The sequence below is a fragment of the Hirundo rustica genome, chromosome 1 (genome assembly GCF_015227805.2).
Source record: "Hirundo rustica isolate bHirRus1 chromosome 1, bHirRus1.pri.v3, whole genome shotgun sequence".
In the NCBI taxonomy this organism is placed as follows: domain Eukaryota; kingdom Metazoa; phylum Chordata; class Aves; order Passeriformes; family Hirundinidae; genus Hirundo; species Hirundo rustica.
In genome coordinates, this window is record NC_053450.1 from 110,143,010 (window position 1) to 110,164,157 (window position 21,148).

General features: G+C 41.0%; 1 protein-coding gene across 2 annotated transcripts in view; it reads right to left on the bottom strand.

Annotated features, from left to right (window-relative positions):
- Nucleotides 1–8,782: 8,782 nt before the first annotated feature.
- LARS2 (leucyl-tRNA synthetase 2, mitochondrial) overlaps nucleotides 8,783–21,148 on the bottom strand; it is an 83,392-nt gene continuing 71,026 nt past the window's right edge. For both annotated transcript variants that reach the window (XM_040079668.2, XM_040079660.2), the window contains 2 exons: nucleotides 14,789–14,916; nucleotides 8,783–9,417 (listed from right to left, as the gene is read on the bottom strand). In XM_040079668.2, coding sequence (XP_039935602.1) covers nucleotides 9,238–9,417; nucleotides 14,789–14,916 — 308 coding nt within the window. In that variant the 3' untranslated portion in view covers nucleotides 8,783–9,237. The remainder of the gene's footprint in view (nucleotides 9,418–14,788; nucleotides 14,917–21,148) is intronic.

Genomic DNA, 21,148 nt, shown 5'->3' on the forward strand with positions numbered 1-21,148 from the left:
TTTCACTGACGGTTCCTGTCGTATTGTAGGGATGAACCGGAAGTGGAAAGCAGCCGTGTGGAGCCCCCACACGACAGGTTGCTGAGGCCACTGAAGGAGAGGGTGGATCAAGTCAACTTGCAGAACTCAAGGCTGTTCAATTGGCCTTGGATATTGCTGAAAGAGAGGGGTGGCCGAGGCTCTACCTCTATACCGATTCATGGATGGTAGCCAATGCTCTGTGGGGATGGCTGAGGAGGTGGAAAGAGGCTAATTGGCAGCGTGGAGGGAAACCAATTTGGGCTGCTAAGGAGTGGAAAGACATTGCTACCAGGGTAGAGAGACTACCTGTGAAAGTTCGCCACGTAGATGCCCACATCCCCAAGAGTAGAGCTAATGAGGAACATCGAAACAACGAGCAGGTAGATCGGGCAGCAAAAATAGAGGTCTCAAAGATTGATTTAGATTGGGAACACAAGGGAGAGTTGTTCCTAGCTCGATGGGCCCATGATGCCTCAGGCCATCAGGGCAGAGATGCCACCTATAAGTGGGCCCGAGACCGAGGGGTGGATCTAACCATGGACAGTATTTCTCAGGTTATCCATGACTGTGAGACGTGTGCTGCCATCAAGCAGGCCAAGCGGGTGAAGCCCCTATGGTATGGCGGGCGATGGTCCAAGTATAAGTATGGGGAAGCCTGGCAGATTGACTACATCACCCTTCCCCAAACCCGCCAAGGCAAGCGCTACGTGCTCACAATGGTGGAAGCCACCACGGGGTGGCTGGAGACCTACCCTGTGCCCCATGCTACTGCCCGAAACACCATCCTGGGCCTTGAAAAGCAAGTCCTGTGGAGGCATGGTACCCCTGAGAGGATTGAGTCAGACAACGGGACTCATTTCAAGAACAGCCTTATTAACACCTGGGCTAGGGAACATGGCATTGAGTGGGTGTACCATATTCCCTACCATGCACCCGCTGCAGGCAAAGTGGAGAGGCACAATGCATTGTTAAAAACCCAATTGAAAGCATTGGGTGGGGGATCTTTCAAGAATTGGGAGCAGCATTTGGCAAAGGCCACCTGGTTGGTCAACACCCGAGGCTCCACCAACCGAGCAGGCCCTGCGCAGGCTGAGCCTCTGCATACAATAGATGGAGATAAAGTCCCAGTGGTGCATGCCAGAGGTCTGTTAGGGAAGACAGTGTGGATCAAGTCTGCCTCAAGTTCAGACAAACCCATTCGTGGGGTTGTCTTTGCTCAGGGACCAGGTTGCACATGGTGGATAATGCAGAAAGATGGAACAACACGATGTGTACCTCAGGGAGATCTGATTGTTGGGTGAAAATCATTTACAAACATCACTGTCTGCTGAATGTTATTGCCATTGTCTGTACATTAAACCACACAGAATGAAATAGAAGGAAATGTGTAAGTGAGAGGGTATTGCTTGTATTCTTTTTTTTCTGTGGGGAGAATGGATGGAAGTTTTATGTGGAATATATATTGGTTCTGTCTGTAAGTCAACGATTGGGGATAAGGGGTGGAAGATGTCATGGGGTGACTGTGTATCCCCAATCGTCTGTTGGGTGCAGGGGGGAGGGCAAGCGCGGTTTGTTTTTCCCCAGGAAAACCCTGCTCATCGGAGTGACCTTGAAGCGGGGGAGTTGGAACACGGCAAGACAAAAGAAGCTCTGTTGTTTTTTTGCCCCGGCAGTTAGTTAGTTTAGTGCTAGCATAGTTAGACGCTGTAGAATAGCTGAAGCTTTTTGCTTTTTGCTTTTTTTTTTTTCTTTTTCTTTTTTTGTCCTTTTTTCCTTCCTTTTTGCTTTTTTTGTCCTCTCCTCGGAACTGTTCCAACCTCTCCGGACTAAGGACCTGGGGAAGCACCGGGGGCCTCCACAGGGGACCCACCCCACCAAGACCAGCCCTGCACATCTCCTTTTCTCCCAGCGTCAGCAGAGACGGAGCGGTGGAGCACAGTGACGACCCTCGAGGAGACTTTCTTTAAGTTTGTTATCCCTCCGTAAGCGGCACGAAGCTCTTGTCATCGGGTATTGTGCTGGGAGTGCTTTGCCTGTTTAATAAACAGGTTTTTTCCACTTCTCTCTGAGGAAATCTTTTTTCCCGAACCAGTTGGAGGAGGGGAGGGCGGCCTGTGGGAGGGTTTCTCCCAAAATCTGCCTGAAACCACCACACATGAGCAAATGTGTTTCTCAGCTTCTTGCAAGGTAGTGCCACAGCATCTCTGAACTCTTGACAGAATAGCAGGGGGAAATGATGGACTTTCCTTGCTACTTTCTAATAGAGGCTTTCATTAAATGCGCCATTTATCTGCACCTGCCAGATGCCTTATGCCAGGAAGATGATGCACAGCACTGGAGGGCAAATAAGAGGATGGAGGAGGAGGGGGGAGGGATGAAGCAAGGTGACTGCAGAGGTGAGCCCGGGGGCTCCTGTGTGTGAGAAGGCTGGGCTCAAGCCAGGGGCCAGACTGCTGGATGGGACGCTGTGGAGGTGGGGAGGCCAAACCTCAGCCTCCACTGTTCAGAGGGTTTACAGGAAGGCAGCAGGGCAGGGCAGGGCCATGTTGTTCCTCCTCACAGCTGCCTCAGGGGCCCCTGCATCCCTTCAGGAGGCCTGCCCTGCCCTGCAGCCAGCTCTGCCAGCCCTGCTTGCTGCCTACACATTGACTGGGGGCAGCCCAGGTGCCCACCATGCAGCCTGGGTTGGTGCATCCCATGCTCTTGGGATCAGGGCAGAAATGGATCCAGACTCGGATGTTTTACCCCTGCTGTGGTACAAGTGTCTACCACACGGCATTATCTCTGCAAGGAATTATGCTAAGACTATTAATCAACACTAATTTAATTAACACTAATGGCAGAGAAAGGCCACGGCAGTATGGGGACACCGTTCCACACTGCCTTTCAGGAGAAGTACAGATGCTACACAGAAGGGGTTTCAGGATCATGTTCCTTCATAAATAGCTGCCTCTGCAGCATCAGTTCAGTGGGGATCCAGTGGGCCCTGCCTGAAGGTGGGTAAACTGAGGCAGGGAGGGTTACCTGCAGGCCACACCTTGGGAAGGTTAGAGGAGCCATGGGGAATCATGAAGATCCCAAATAGGAACCCAGGAAGCAGCAGAGAGAGAAGCTGCAGATCCCCGAGCTGCAGCAGCTCGGTCTCAGTGAGGAAGGCTGGAGCTGGGTGCCAGGCGCTCAGGTGCTGCTCCAGGGCAGACAAGAGACTTTACCTTCCTCTCCTTAGTTTCTCCAGGTGCCATCAGCAGTGTTGGAGTCACTGGTCTCCCTTTGCTGTCACTCCATGGGCCAGAACGCTTCCTTTCATTGGCTGTGGATTTGCACCAGACTGATGCAGACAGCTCTGTTGATTTTCCTATCCTTGCTCAAAAGAATGTGGAATAGTTTGTTTTCTCCATTTTCTACTGAAAAGAGCCTTTTAGCAGAACAAGAGCTTGCCTGGAGAATTTTCCAGCTCTGTTTCTCTGCCTCTTTATCAGTGCATTAACACAAACAGCACAGTGACCTTTTTAACTAACATACGTGGCCTCCAGTAAAGCTGGGCTGGAAGCACTCCACAGGTCAGACGACATCCTGCCATCAGTCATCGGCCTCACGTGGTGTGGTGGACTTCGAGTGGATTTGCCAGATGCAGTCAGTGCATCCACTATGTTCTTCCGTGCATGTCCTAGGAGAAGCTCTCTGACTAACAGATGTTTTTAAATGTTCTTTCACGTGGGAAAATTGGGAATTATATGTTTTTGTTGTCCCCTTGCTATTTCATCCAGCCACGTGGCTCTCCAGGGATGGAGACGTACTTAAGAAAAATATTCACTTCTAAAAAGCTTCTCCAGATCTTTTTCACAATACTTCCTTTTTCCAGCCCTTTAACCAGCCCAGCAGCGCACGCTTGTATTTCTGTCTTGCGGCAATTAGTAAGATTTGCTAATTACACCGCTATGTGCTTAAAGACAATTGATTTCCCTTTGTAGCAGAAAACAATTTCCTGTTATGCCAATTCTCTTAATCTTCATAAGAAACAAACCCAGGCTGCCACTGCCAATGATGTGTCACGTTCCTTTATTAAATCACCCTCTTTTCTGCCCCAGTTCTGCGTCCTGTGTTTATTATTCCTGATCAGTGGATTGGATCACCTACAGCTGTTATGTCTTGTACGTATTTTACTTCATGTATTGTTGGCACCAAGCAGAGTTATTGAAAAGCAACTCCCTTTGCTCAGCAGCTTGCGTGTCTCCTTTGGCAGTGCGACGTGGGCGTAGGGACAACCCTGGACCTTTTACGCTTGGTTTTGGCACGTGTATAAAACTACTGGCAGATGAGGAAATTCAGAGCCTTATATGTGAGTGTGGGCCATCCCCTTGCAGCCAGCCCAAGAGCAAGCACAAAGCACACATTTCTGCTCATGTAAATGTATAGGTTCTGTTTAGACTTATATTGAAGAAGACCAGGCTCCTCACATAAAAGGATTTCTTATGCCCAGGCTGAGCACCACTAGTGAAGGCAGAGTGTGAATATTCAACTCATTGTATTTAAGCCTGTCCCATTTGCACATTCCTTTGCTTAGTGAGAAACTCAGCAGCTCAGGAGAGAGCAAACTGGTGTGGCCCAGGCAGATGAGCATGCAAGGAAATGTACTAGATTACTTTGTATGGAAGATGGTGCTGGATGGCAACTCCCCAGGGCTTAAAACCAGACCTGAAGTTTTCCAATCCAAGGTTTACCTGAGTGAGAGAAGTGCCACGAGTCACAAAGGATGTGTATGACTCAGGGACTCCTGGGACAGACAGGGTTAGTGCACTGAAGACTGCTTTGTGATACCGGAAAGTCACATTATTCAGGAAAGGGAAAAAAATTCCCACCTTTCCTCCACATGTCAGGCAAGATCTCTTTTATCATCTGGGCTGCAGATGAGAGCTCTGATCCTCCCCCATCCTGCACAGAGATAATGCTTCAGTTCAGTTCTTCTCCTGCTAGGGCTGGGAGATGCTTAAGACTGCCTCTGATCTACTGTGATCAGCTTCATCCTTCTTCTTCGAGACATACACCCCACTTTCATGGAAAAAAACCCCCAAACTAACCACAGCGTAGTTCCAACAACATTTTTAAAGTCAAAAGCAGACTGACAGTATGTATATTCACCACTCAGGTTCTGTGGTGATAGACCTGGTTTAACACTGAACGCTTATTCAGCTCAGTCCTCTGATACAAAATCATCTCAGATCATTGAAGAAGAGGACTGATGAAACATGGAAACAGAAAAAGCGAAGCCAGCGTATGTACTCTTCCAAGTGGGTAAATATACATGAATAAAACCAATCGTATCTGTGTAAACTGGAGTAAGTATTGCAAAACTACAAAAAACCCCCCTACCAACCAACCAACCAACCAACCAACCAACCAACCAACCAACCAACCAGCCCCAATTACTTCTTCATCTATAGTCAGCTTTTAGAAAAATCTCCCATACCACAGATCTCCCTAGGAAAGAACAACCAGCAATGCACTAGTTAACATTCTTTCTAGTGCATGTTGATTGTGAAAGGTTTAAAGAATAGGAATAGCTTTCTGTGAGGCTTTACACAGAAGAAGGAGAGACAACGGGGAGAGACTGTATGACCTGCCTTATCTGTGGAAATTCTCCCTCCAAAAGAAACAAGCAGGCTTTACAAAGTCAGATCAGAAAATGCCATTATTACCCAATGTCAGTTCTGGGGCACTACTTTAGTCTGGTAATAGAGGACACAGATTTTATTTTGCACCAAATCTCCATGTTTGGGTTCTGATAAAGGTCATGGAAATACACATGCTTGTCTAGCAATGCCCCTGTGCAGTTTCTTTTTCAAAGCACAGATGGAACAAGCTGGATAGAGATCTATCTTAGCTAGTGACCTAACTTCTAACAGTGTCCTTCAGCGTGATATAAAAAGCCCTCTTGCCTTGCTGCAAAGCAGCATGGGTGTGTCCATATCACTTCAGTTGTCACCCACAGCAAATAACACATTTTTCTACACAGTGGTGTGTTCCAGCACACTTCAGTGCCCCCATCACCTGATGAGATCCTTACTCATGTAATCAATGGCATTGGAAAAGTACTTGGTGACCTTTAAGGACTTTGTCAGTTTTTATTTTCCTGGAATCAATGTTTGAGGGCCGGATTTTTTTTTTTAAGTTTAGTCACATGAACAATTTCAGGGTAGAAAGTGTGGCAATAATTATTCTTTAAATTTGACATTACTTAAAATAGAAATTCAATATCGATTGAATCAGTGCAACAACCGGTCTTCTATTCCTTAGAGGGACAGGATGCTGAAAATACCCCTTTTGTGTCATGGATCCATTTCTTGGATCAGTGTGTCCTGGGTCTATCCCACTGGGTTTAGCAAACCTCCCATATTCCTTTATGGAATAAGGACAGAGGCACCACATCATTTTCACCATGTGTGAATGCAGTGCAATTTGACTGATCACCCACCAGCACTCTTCCTTCTCACTTCTCAAGTGTCCCCTGCCCAGATTTAAAACTCCAGCACTTTTTACCCACTAAGCTCTCCAAGGGGGCACAATCTATATACACCACCCTCAGCAGAAAGATGCCTCTCTAGTGTGACCCAAATAACAACTGCCAAATAAATGGCACTTGTGTGATGAATCATTTTACAAAGGCATAGTAACAGGCTGCAGCCTGCACATCATCGTCAGCCCCGTCTAGGCACAGACCGAACCTGTGAGTCACAATTACTGTAAGACAAACGGTAATTGTGCTTCAGAGCAGGTCAACCTTGTAAGAAATGTCAGCGCCTGCCAGCACAACAGCAAAGCTCAGCAGCTGGCACCTCTGCCATCCTTCAAACATACACTTAGCAGGGGATTAGGCTCTGTCACACTGTCTGCATCATCTCTCTCACTCACTCTTTCAGCACCTTTTTTGTATCCTCCAGACCACACTGAATTACAACTTACTGTAAACACACTGGCGGGACTTCTGACCTTACACTTTGTGTGAGTTTGCTGTTCACTACCTTTCCTTTTTTAGCCTGTAGAAATCCATTCCCTATTTTGATTTTTGCCTGAATCACCAAGTGACATCTACAATTCACTTCCTCAGGCAAGAGCAAATACCCTCAAGTGCTAACAGCAATAAACACTGTGGGCTGCTGCCTGGCCCTGCAGTGACTGCAGCTTTTGTTTGAAGGCACCACAGGGTTGCTGGGCTTACAACGTCTTTCTTCATCCTTGTATATTTAAAAAGTTTTTATTTACATCAAACGTGTCACCTTTCCCCCAAAGAAAAACTCTGTTAAAATGGTTCCACAGGGTGTGTTAAAATTTTTACATAAATTAAAAAAAAAAAAAAAAGGCAGCAGGACTGGGCTGTGCCACAGATTTTACTTTAAAGGATCTCTTTCACAGTCCTTTTAGGGGCTTCTGAACAGGAGTTTTATGAATTTATAACAACATATATGTCAGGCAGACACTGGAATTCAAATTATTTTAACTCCAACTAAAGGCCTGTGTTTGAATGTCTGAATGCATTCCTTTGTGGCTCAGATTTCTGGAGTCTTAAAATTGCAAAGACCATATCTTCATAATAAATATTCCATTTCTTAGTCATTCTGGTGTCAAAGGACTGTTGGAGAGAAAATCTGCACAAGTGTGGCCCAGGAGGAAGCAGAAATCAGAAGAGTTTTCTTGCAGAGGTAGGGATGTGTGGAGCCAAACGTGCTAGCGAAGCCTGGCATCTCTGTTATGCATCTGGATATCTGGTACCAAAAATGCAGAAACCCCAAATGAATACTGGCATTGCTTAGCTAGTGCCCACATGGCAACGTGATCTGTCTTGGGCCTAGCTGCTGAGGATATATAAGACTTATTTACTGTTATGTGGGATATTTTTCTTGTTTTTCTTTCAATTCAGTACAGAGTCCAGATGCCTGCTGGGCTGGAAGTTTACTGCAGACCTCTGTATTTGCCTCGCTGGCTGTTACTGCTGATTTCTTAACTGTCAGAATGGCTCACAAATGGCTGGTTTGTTGGACTAGTTAGTTGAATGACTGTTAAAAAACATTCTTTCACAATGAACCCTGCAATTGTTTCCTTGGAAACTCTTTTTCAAGCACATGCTGAACACAATAAATACTTCCATGTGGATATGTCAGCGATGTAGTCTACAAATAACCTGGTTGGAATCAGGCATGAGAATAGCTTTATGTTTTATGAATGTCTGATTGATTTTTAGAAACATGATGGCTATTTTCATTTAATGAACCCAGCAGGGAAAAAAAAAAAAAAAAAAAAAAAAAAAAAAAAAAAAAAAAAAAGAATTTCGATTCAAGTTTTACAATCTAGGCACTACAAGATCCAACAGAGCCAAAAAGCGCCCTGTCTGCCTTCCCCACTGCTGATCTCTAGCAACTGACTGATCCCTCTCTTGAATGCCCTGAAAGTCTCTGAGATGGCTCATGTGTAGGAAGTAACTTCAGTCCTGTTCCACACAGAAACAGCCCTCAGTACTTTGCTGAAGTTGCACCTCTCATGCATGTGCCAACACAAATACATCAGCTAGGAAGGAGAATCCTGGCTAAGGTAGGGCTTGGCTAAATCATCTGACATTTTTCTTGGCTTGGCTCTGAAATTTATGTGAAATGTATCAAACCACTCCATTCTGGCTACCAGCTGTGCCCAAAGCCATTGGTCAGGACAAAGAAATTATTTTTAAATTAACACTCTGTAGTGTTTTGTAGTGCTTCCTTAAAACGTTACATGCTAGTTAATGGTGAGGTACCCAAACATGAGAAACAGGGAGCAAAGCACACCTAACATTTGGGGTAGTACATACTCAGGACAGTCATTTAGTCCTGGAATCACATTTCTGCATCTGCAATTAGCCAAGCCAACTTTCCAACAGGATATATTCCTGAGGCTGACACTAAGGAATGTACTTTCTTCAGTTTCATTCTGTTACCATTGTTTAGTTCTTCTGTGCTTCTTTCTATTCCTCTCAAAGAATATGGACAAGCAGCATCCTACCATGACTCAAAAGGAAACTTTAATTCTGCACATTTCTCCACATTGAAACAAAGATTTAGCAGCAACCTGATTTTAATAAGATTTCTTTCCCACCTTTACATGAAATGAAATAACCATAACTGCTGTTTCTGCATTGGTTTCCACCTCGAAAGATTCCAGTTCCCTTTTACAGCCCAGCAAGAGACTTTGTTATTCTTGCACTAAGAAGTTGATAAGGGCAGTTCTGGGAGACAGAAAGGCCTTTTTAATGGCTCGTCCCTGGAGATGCTTGACTCCAAGTTCACTTTGAAGAACAAGCTCGTGGACTTCTTCAATATTACGGGCTGCTTGCTGAGGCACAAAAACTTTGCCGCAAGCTTTGTTATTGATCTGAAAAAGAGACATGAAAACAAGAAAAAAAAAGAAGTTTAACTAGATTGTTTCCTACCGTTTCATTTCCTGTATCTAATCCATCTTTTTACAAAAGGAAAGGGGGAAAGTGGAATAAACTCTCTTTTCTCCAAACTCACACTTTCTAAGCAGAGGATAAAGTTCTTCCTCTCTCCTGTCCACCGTAAGATAAAACTCTGACTCATGATATTCAAAAAAAAATTGGAGAAGTGGCCACAGGAAGTCTCAGTTTTGAAGACAGCATGTGACTGTGCAATGAAGTGATCTTTTATAAACGTGGCAGTCACATTAGCTGCATAAAATGTCTGGTGGGACTCTTGGTTTGTACATACTTCTGGGCAGCAATTTGGATTCTTTACAGCTAAGCAATGTCTTGCAGAGATTCAGATGGAAGAGATATTATTTTTAGAAAAATAGGCTTTAACTTAGTGTATGCTGTACTCATTGTTATATGTTGTACTCAACCCATGGCTCATTAATCCAACACTGACCACAAAGACGTCAGCTACTTGCTAAGTAACATTTTCCTGTATGTGTCTGGTTTTCAGAGCAGCTTCCATGCTGGTTTTGCTTCAGTGGTGCAGAAATCATACAAGTAAAACTGAGTAAGCCCTTTGGTGGGAATCACCTTAGTTTATAAAATGGTTTTATAAATCCTTTATCCAATAAGAGTAGATAATGGCGACAGACTACAAGCCTGACTGAGTACCTTTCCTGAGCTGGCATAAAATTGTTACAAAAGCTTTCAGATTTATATGGACTATTTTCAGCGGCTGAATGAGAAGAATGTCAGTCACACATTTTAGAAAATGAAATAATTTGAATTTTTTAATGCAGGTAATCACATTACTTGCATAAGAATCTGTGTAGGTACTGCAGATCTCTGACCCCTAGGCATCATTTCAAGGAGATTTCAATCTTCTAAAAGAAACACAAATTGCTTCATGCAGTTTGGACATAAAAATGAACACGACTTGGTTTTCACCTGGATTTTATCCAGGATATTTGTATGCAACATATGACAAATGAGAAAGACCTAGTTCACTTACCTAGTTTGTATTTTGTTTGTATTTTATTTTATTGAAAATAAAAATTTCTGCAATTCTCTGAGAGAGGAAGTTGGGACGGATTTTTAAGGAACAAGATGAAGTCTCAGATGCAGCAAAGATGAACCACTTCTGGTTTTTGACTACTCTTGACAATAATTTGCAGTGATGATGTCAGTAGGCTTTTAACTACTCCTATATGCATCCATAATGTGGCATTGTAAAAGGGTGGCTGTGTTAAACTTTGCCTTTAGCACCTGGTGTATAGTAAAATCTTTGAAAAACACATAGGAGCTAATTTTTAAAGCTTTTGTGAAAAATAAATACGTGCAGTTCTTTTTGACAATTCACTTCTGAGAAGAAATGCATTCCACAGGAAAAAGAAAACAGTAAAATCCAAACAGATGCAGTTTTAGTGGGAATATAAAGCAAGCTTCTCAGCTTGCTGCTAGGACGCACAGCCTGCAGTTCAAAGCTATGCCTACCTAGTTAAAATGTCATTCACTGTCCTCCATCATGCAGCTTAATATGTCCCAGTGGATGGATGTTGGCAGGGGGAAATTTTCCAGAACTAGCTTATTTGGTGCTGTTCTCAACAGAAAAGCCAAGCAGTCTAAATCAACTTGGTAAATAAATGACTGCTAGTGGTTGTGTTTTCCTAGAAAGGTTGAGAAGCCTGGGCGACCTGGCACTGTGTACCTTTCCACAGCACAACTCCACCTTTCCACAGCACATCTCCACCTTCCCACAGCATGTCTCCTGATCTTCCCACACTATGCTCTGAGCTGGGACCAAAACTCTTATCAAACAGCAGATTGGGTTTCACCACGTGTTTGAGCATGGCTTTCATTATATTGTAGGTATCATGAAGCATTTTAACACTATCCTTAAAACAGGCAGCTACAGATTTCATCACCTGCTGTGTGTAACAAGCATCCTATTCACATATCCTTTCAGTCTGGGGCATAGGTTCTCAGCAGGAGAAATGCCTTCTGCTATTCCTCCATCTCTCTCTCTGTATCTCACTAGAGCAGCATAACCCTTGGCATTTCCAGATAAAAGTGCCAGCACAAGAAAATTGGGTGCTGGCAGCCTTGTTTTTCCGAAAAACCATAGCAAAGTGGAAGAAGAGAAATACATGAGTCTTGGGTCCTTTCTTCCCCTGAGGAAGGAAGCTGTTGCTTTTTTCTTCCCTTCTTTTCCCTCATTTCTTTCTTTTTTTATTAACATTTGACATTCCAGATCTACAGGGAGCTCGTGGTAACTAGAGAAGTTATAAAAGTTGAAATGAAATCACAAAAGACCGAAAAATAAGCACCTTGAGGCTGCAGAGAGGAATTTTTAATTCAACTCAAATATTTTTTTACCATTGATGCATAATCCTTCTGAGAAGTTAGAAAGAAAATAAATATCTGTGCACTGTTAGACCTCCCTCATATGCCAAAGCAAGGAAAATGACACCAACTTTTTTTTTATTTATAAAAACATCAGTTATAAGACCACATCTGCTAACAGTTCTGCACCACCAAGAAAATGTGAGGAATTCTAGTCAGAAATGTGTTTATAGGATGAAATGCACACTACATTCAGGTCAGATTTTTTCAGAGCATTAATAATATACAGTCTTATTAAAAATACTCAACTTTGCAATAATATTTAGAGTAACAGATACTGTGCATACCCAGTGAATTTAAATGTCCTTCTTGTAGGCAATTTATATTGTTTCAGCCAAGGATACAGTGAGTTGGTTGCTTTGGGTTAAATATGGAAAGACATAATTCCAGCACAGACAGGAAATAATGAAGTATTTTGTGTGAAGAGAAATAAATCCAGAATGTCTCAGCAGACAAATCCCTGGCAGCCTGAGGCAGTTTGATGGCTTGAGAAGAATAGGGTTGTGGCCCAAAGACTTGGTTTGACTGTACAGCCTTGTGAAGAGACACTGACTCTTTGCAACTAACCAATTCCTCTGTATGGCGAGTGTTTCTTGGTTTAAAGAGGACAATTCATTTTTGCAGCCCTACAAAAACCTTCAGTGTCCACAAGACTTCCCACATTCTGTGCACATTCACATTCCCTGCTCCCCCATATTTCCCTTTTGCCTTACTCTTACAGCAGAAAACCAGGCATGCTCTGTAGGCACTATCACTAAGAATTATTCCCAGGTCAAAAAAGCAACTTGTCTCTCTGGTCTTCCAGTCACTTGCTTTCTCAGAAGGACCATATAATTCCATGAATATATGACTGAGAACCCAGGGGTTGTTTTTTCTCTTATTACAACAAGATTGCTACAAGGCTATGGCTTTGACAAAGTCAACCAGGATAAGAAACAAAAGTAATTTTCATAATGACTACAGAAAGCAAAATTATTTTTTTTCTTGTTCCTTTTTATGAGAAGAAAAATTTTGTGTAAGCAGAAAAACATCAGTGAAATGTTTAGGCATTTTCATGTTTGGTTGTGTAGTCTTAAAAAACATTGTGTCCAGAGTTCTCACTGTGTTGCTGAAGTTGTTATTTCAAAGATATATTTAATAACATGTTTGCTTTAACCACAACTGCAGAGACGTTTCTATAATTACACAATTTCTCATTCATGACTTCCTTATAAACTGAACACTGGAATTCAAGATGTTTGCTAGCTGTGCTTGGACGTGAAGGCTTATTTTGAGCTTGAGAGAAATGATCATACCTCAGTGAAGATGTTTACTGTTAGAACGAGATGCTTATCACTTAAAGAAAGAAAGAGAGGGCAAGAAAGAGGAAAAAAGCAATTAACACACAGTGACTATTAGGCTAAGAATTCTATTAACCCCACCTGGCAGCTGAGTCCTTCTCCTGGGTTTGGAAAGATGACAATTGAAAATTTCCTTCAAAAAGACATACTCCTTGGTCTTTGTTAAGTGTGTATGTTTAATGGTGGAAAAACTAGTGTTTTAACAGTATTTCTCATTCTCTTCAAATAAACTGACAGGGAGATCTGGCAAGATATGAAACTATTTGCAAATATACTTTGATTAAGGAAATCTACAGCGACATGGCCTCTCCTAAATTCAACCAATCTCTTCCCTCCTCAAAAATCTCTTCCCTCCCCAGCTCAACAAAAAACAACCCAACTGCTTTGCTCCCTTCCCCAAAGGGGAGAACAGAAAAAAACACAACTAAACTGCATTGCTTCTTTTTCATTTACACATACAGAACATACAGTTTTACATGACCAAATGGCATTTTTTCCATAGGCTCCATTTCATTCAATGTCCAGAAAAACAGAGAGTTTAAGTTGAAGCATTTAATTTAATTTAAAACATTAAAGTTTAGAATGTTTGCATTAAAGATTATCCTTTGGGGAACTTTCCTTGAGTGAAAAAGGCAGGACTCCTGCAGATTTAGTAGCAAGCAACTATGTTAATTACCGACTGTCACAATGCCTGAGCACCAGGAACTTGAAGGCAGGTGGAGGAGTCAGTGGAAGAGCTGAGACACTGCCCATGCCTTTGACTCCAGGCATTCATTTCCTCTGTGCCCTGTCTAATGACCAAGCTTTGTGATGCCTGGGAGCATCCTGAACTTAACTAGAGCCATAGGAGAGAAGACAGTAAATTACATCGTGCACATGTTGGAAAACTGGAGGTTAACTAAAGGTGATTAGTTACACGTCCGCTCTTCCACTTAATAGCCAGCTCTTTCCCTGGGCCACAAAGGGATTAGAGCTCAGAGTGAAATTGGAAGTTATAACATTTCCTAAGATAGTTGGTTTTCTCAACCCCATTCCTGCAAATGCACTCTCCTGACATGTGCCAGAAATTCTGCCCAAGGCAGATAGGAAACATCATTTAGCAAAAATCACAACTTAACCCGGCTTATGATTGGTTCTGTTAGGGAGCCACGGCACTACTGGTACCACAAGAAATATCACCTAATTATAGATTTTTGTACAGGGCTGAGTTAATAAATGCCCTGTCAGGCAAAAAATCTGTGTCTGTATTTTGCTCCTAGTTTTGACTGTATCATCCTTGCCCATGGCTGTTCATTGTTCAAATCTCCACAGGTACTAAATAAGCAGTCACTCTGAAAGGTTTATATTTAGGACATCTCTCTTCCAGACTCACTATATCTTTTTGTTTAGGAAACTATTTTAATTACTTAGCAGTGTAACAGTGTTACACTGTAACAGTGGCTTCTATTTTGAACTTTCACTGAGCCATCTACTATGAGAACCGACTTCCACAAGAGAAGAAATTTCATCATCCTCTGGGCTCATAACACGTTACTTGGCCACTACTTAAAATAAATCAAAATGCTCTTACCAGGACAGACATCTCCACAACATCTGATGGCTGAAGGTACTCTGGGTCTACTTTGGGCCAGGACTGATGCAGAACATCAACATCCCAGTGATGATGAGTACAAAGTTTATTCTGCATATGTGCCAAACCTGGAAAATGAAAACAGTAAAACCTTCATCTGTATGGTAACCAGAACATTTGGTCTCTGGAATTTGTTTGACAAATTAGAGCAGCATAAAGTTGACTTTAAAAGCAAGTGCCATAGGAGGAAATAACATTGTTTAGAATAGCATACAACACATTATAAACAGAAAGATATTCATCTTCGAAGCATTTGTTTTATACTATGAGTAAGGATATTAACAATGTGGGCACACTTCAGATTTAAATTAACACTCTATAACTTTGCCAAGAGCACAGACCACTGCTTATTATTTTAAATTGTAATACTGCAACACAAGCTGACCTCTGCGTCTAAAAGTCAACCATAATACTACATTTATTTTCAGTAATGTGACCAGTTTGATTAGAATTTTACTAACAACTGAGAATGATAAATGATTATGGCTTATTTTATCACCTGCAATATGTTTGACAGTTTCTAAATTTGCAAGTCAAGCCACTTGCAAGATTTTCTCTATTTTGTGAAGTATATTTTCTCACAAATTAAAGGTGATACAAAGGAATGCCTTGCGCAGCTTGCTCTCCTTCTTACAATTTTTACATTCTGAAACACTTGATCCTTTGATTTTATTTTTAAAAATTTCTAAAATGGCTATAAGTGATCTCCTTTTATTAAACTGGCTACAGTCTTCCCAAGACAATTAATTCCTGACTTGTTTAAGTAATAGGAGAACAGGATGCAAGTCATTCTGAAGGTCCATTTTCTGTAACTGAATAGAAGCTCCTGAGTGGGATTTATGTTGCTGGTTACTGCAGCTGTTTGACAAAATACGAAGATTGCATTTAACAAGATGCTGTCAAATATGACCAATATTGATGATGATTGCTCTTGCAATTTTCACAGAGTCAGGGGATTTTTAAATTAAAAGCATTCTCTGCATATGAATAAGAACACAGACTAAAACTTTTTATAAGCACATGCTTCATTCAGAACTGCGAAATGTACGTGAAATCTCATCTCGTTTAGAGAAACTCCAGCAAAAGCATAAAGAAAACCCATCAACACAAGACTCACTGGTGAGACCGAGGCACTGAAGCTGTTCAAAACAGCATGACAGCAGCCATAGGCACACACCCAACCCATGCACAGAGCCTACATCAATTCAGCTCGCTGGATTGTTTAGATTAATACAGTAACAGCAAACAGGGACATAAAGAGCATGCACCTTCCTCCAGAAAAATCCACCACATTTTTGTCAGCGCTTTGTCAGACAAAGTGCTTTGGTAAAATGACACACAGCTGTGCTATTTGCTGAATGACTCAGAGAGGGACAGTGGGGAGGACCGATGGGAGCTATTTCTAATGGCAAGCAAGAACATAAACATTTCCTAATGACAACAACTATTTACTAAGTAAATAATTTATTAAAACAGTTCAGTGGCTCTAATTATGTGTATATTTTTCTTTTGCAGCAGTAACTCAGAAACTGAGAGAGCAAATGATAGGAACTCGAGCAGAAAAAAGATCTTCATATTGATGATTCATTATCACATTGACTGTAAAGAAAACAGCTGTTGGATTCTTTCCTTTTTGGCTTTTGAATATCTAGATGACCTCATTTCTTTCCAACTGATCACATGCCTTGTGGCAGAAGCATGCATGCTGGCCACTCCTTATTTTACTGTTGAAGAGAATTTTTCTGACTATTTAAAACCCACTTTCTGATATAAGAGTTTCTATCTACAAAAGCAAAACCAGGGTCACTTTTAATTCCTGTGGAGGCTGTCAGTCCTAATAAACCTACTAATAAAAAATAATTAAAATTTATTCTGGAGCAAAGTGTGAGTAAGCCCAATGTCAAAGTTTTGGTTCATTTTCTTGCTACAAAATGAGCTATGAGCTCATCCATAGAAAAAGAGAGTAGAAAAGTCAACAGAACTAGTTTGAGAAAACAGTTTGACAGGAAACCAAAATGAAGGTTTTAGTTATGTTTCTTGTTTGGCTTCCTGCCTTAATTCACATTTTGTAAGCTGTAGAACACAGAAAACATAATGATTTGGTTTGTATTTTCAAAATTCAACACACTAAACCAGAAACTTCATCACCCTGATCCAGAATGGTGATGGTTCACTTGTGAAGACCTAGAGAGAACCCTTCTCTAGCCTTTCCCCTTCATTCTGAGACACTAGAAAAAAAGCACAGTTTGATACATTAAAAATGGTTCATTTCTGAAACTTCGATTATAAAAACATGAAAAAACTATTTTATTGTCTTACTGTAGTGGAAAGCGCCTAGTGAAGTGCATTTTATGAAGTGCTATGCATAATTTTGTATAATATTTTTGTATAATATTTTTGATGTATTTATGACTACAGATTCTCTTGCAGATGCAGGACAGAAAGCTGAGTATATTTTTATTACTGTAAGCTTTTTAGTTACATGTATCCCTCTGTACACGACAGATCAAAGACAATACTTGTGCTCAGTCTTGAAGCCCTGATCTTGCTACTGGATCTGCTCCAATGAACTTCTACTGACTAGCAAGATAATATTACAGCAAGGTTTCCCTAACTAGTAACTCACAGCATTGGAACCCATTTTAAAACACCAGGTTAAAGAAGTACTATAGTACTGTAAATTAGTGAGTTGATAGAAAGTGGGGACAGGACCAGTCTAACAACTTTTCAGCTCAGGGCAATGTTTTGCTAGCATTACAGGAGTATTTCATAAGCATAATACTTCCCCTAAGGTGCCATTTGACAGGGCAGAGCAGATTCTCACTTCAAAGAAATTTAAGAAGGAAGATGTGGGAGCAACTGTGTATCAGCAAGGCATTAGGACAGCAAGGTAACTCTAGTCTTACAGAAAAAAAGCACTGGAAAATTTATCTGTAAAATTGCAGTAACTGAGCATCTACTTAGACACAAAATTATGTAGGCCAGAGGAAAAGTTGTGATTATGAAGTAAATTGAGAAAGAGCTGGCTTGTGATAAGCCCTGGAACAGAGAGGTTAAAGCAGGGAAGGATATGAAGATGGAAGTTTTAATGGGTGGTAAAAGGAAGCTAATGAAAGCATCTGAAACAATGGCAGTATCAGAGTTTAGGACTAGGAATTTTCAAACAGAAAATGTAAGAACGTCAGAGGGGGAAGTATAAGATGACTGCGAGGGCGAATATCCAAGTACTGCTAATTTTTGGATTTAGTGAAATTGAAACAATAGAAAGGTGTGTCAAGTATAATCCACCACACTAACAGACAAAGCAGGAAAACTTTTTAAAAAGCTCAGAACAGGAATGTGTAAGGGCAAGTGAAGAGACATTTTGAGTGAGTATCTACTCGCCCATGCAGTCTCTTTCTGGTATTGTTACCATGTTAGTTTGTCCTTGATACGCTTTTTACTATTTAATGAATCTCCCTATCTGACAGATTTGGGAAAATAGGATTACATATCTGAAATACCTTTCTGCAGCTCAGGAAGAATATGTCTGTCAGTCATGTGTGAAACAATCTGCAATCTCAAAGAAATGTTAACAGCTGTTTCCAGACAGCTCTGAGAAAAGCTGTATTATACCACTGGTACAGTAGTACAGAACTAAGAAGTGAAAAGCCTGGGTTACTGTAAGCTAGCTGCAGGTTGTGCTTGCAACCCAGCAAACTCCACACGAATCTTTTTAACCTTAAAACAATTTGTCTTCCTCCATTTGAAAGATGCTCTCCTTCCTTTTCCATTATTACTCTTGGAGAAAAAAAAAAAAAAAATTAAATTCCAAATCATATTATGGAATTTGTGAAGGGGGATTTCCACATTCAGGTTTTCAATTAAAACCTGCAGCGTCAATTAGCTTTTACTCAACTCCATTCTTTCAAGAAGCCTTCTTGAGCAAGGGCTGAATTCAGACAAATTCTTGCAACAGAGCTATTGTAGTGACAGTTAAAATATTGCTAAGACAATGATACCATTAAAATTCCCCAAAATTATGTTTAATTTCAGTATTTCCTGAGATGTGTTTATCAAAGGTGTACATATCTTTCATGTGCCATCTCTAATAAAAATTTAGAGACTCACAATAAGCAGTTTCATATCCTTGTCTGAACAGCAAAACATTGTACTACTACAAACAAACTAAAAAAAAAAGTCTCAAATGGTGTCTGTATATTCCTCAGATACAAGGCTTCAGGAAGGAAACTGATTTCCTCATCCTGTTAGTGTTCATAAACTGCCAAGATATCAGCCGGATGAACTCTTCCCACACTGAGGGGCTACGGTTGCTTTTTATGTTTTTGAGCGATAAACCAGCGCACAATTAACAACCACTGCACAATTAACACCATCAGGCTGACACACCACAATTACCAAAATCTGTTCATCCTCTAAGGTGGGAGAAGAGCTTCACACACAAACTGTCATGGGTTGCTATTGTTCAGCTGCTGAAAGGTGAGGCACTTGCAGAGCAGCATTCAAGCAGCTTCCATCAAAAACAGGGGTCCCCTGCTATAGGTGCAATTTATAGAACTAACAATATACAAACTCCTTTTCCTGACCAATTTACGAAAGAGGAAGCAGCATTATCCTGACATTTAGATGTAAAGCCAAGGTACAAAAGGAGAGACTTATTCTCTCTGAGTATGGAGAACTAAAGCACAGAGAAAATGAAACACAGTTTTAGGAACTTTAATTTTCGTACTGAAATTATTTAAAATAGTAAAGCATCATCACTTATACACATCAAAGTTTGAGAAGCTGGTTACAGAAGAGCAACAGGACTTGGTGGAACCAGAGTGCAATTCAAAACTTAGGGAACCTTTAATATTAAATCTCAATCCTGGGAGAGAACTGATAGATGTTGGCTGTTTCAAAATAATACAGTACTTTCACCACAGTGCAGCAGTTAAATGTACATACATTCCCCAATAAAATTGTTTAATAACTTCAGTATAATGCAATGATTACCATGCTAAAAGATACTGTCATTTTCAAATTTAGAAATAAAATTCTCCAGGCAATAATCAATACACAATGTTTTTCTATCATTGCTGCACTGAATTACAGTGCACGTCTTTGGACCACACAAGTAAAATTTTATCTTTAAATGCAGACAGAGGCTGAGAACAATACACTTGCAATTTTTATATGCTTCCTTTTCATTCTTACATCCGAGGGAGATCCAGAAAACGTTTTATCATTTTTATTCTCCAATGATTTTAGTAGCAAGAAAAAACTTCCTTATCTTATATTCAAAATGCTACAGGATTAAACTTCATGTTTGACAAGTTGTTAATTAAGATAACCTAGTGCTCTTTGTCATTTTATCAACCATAGCTGATAATTTTGTATTTCCTAACATATATTAGAATTCCAAGTTCAGAATGCACTCTATGTACAAGTAATTATCCTGGATCTCTTCTGCCTCCATCTCGGCCAATGTGGAAAACAGTCATGCTATTACTTTAATTTAGTATTATTTTAATTAGATGGCATGTCATAGCAGAAGACCAGATGGATGATGTCTGATGCCACTCTTTATTCTAGACAGTTAAACTTCTACTAAGACATTTTAAAATCACTGGAAATAAAAACACATGCAAAAACCTAACCCACTCTCCCTACCGTATCTTCTTGTTTGCATAAGCTCTGCTTCTTTGTTACTGCTTTGAACAAGAGAGGTCTTTCCTTGGCAATTAACATTACAGGGCCATGCACAGCACTGAAATATAATCAGTTTAGTAGCACGGCTCTGCAAACACTTGATGTTTTTTGGGATGTTTTTTGGGATGACCATTGAAAATAAAACCCTTAAAACAGCATCCAAAAGCTAACATTAGGTCCAAAACCACACAGCAGTTTGTGGCCAGCCACAATGCAGAATATATTCCTATCTTCCCACATGTATCTTGGGACTTTTCCCAATAAACTTTAAAATCAGTTGCTTAACTCTGGCATGCACATCCCTTATTTCACAGGCTTTAACTGTATCAGCACCATGAAACTTAGCCCATTTGGTATTCAGATCTGTCTACAACTGTCACAGGTCTTAGAAAAGATACCCTGTCTACCGTTCCCATTCTCCATGGCAGGTTAATTTACAGCATAGTGTCCTTCAGTCTCTGGAACATCCTAAAAGAGTAGGATTTTTATTGGACACCCTTTCGTCTTTTTAGTATCCATCCCTCGAATACAGTTGGCTTTGCTTGAATTCCTGAAAGAAAGTGTTTGTAGTCCAAAGGCTCTGACATAGTTATTTTAAAAAAGGGCTGT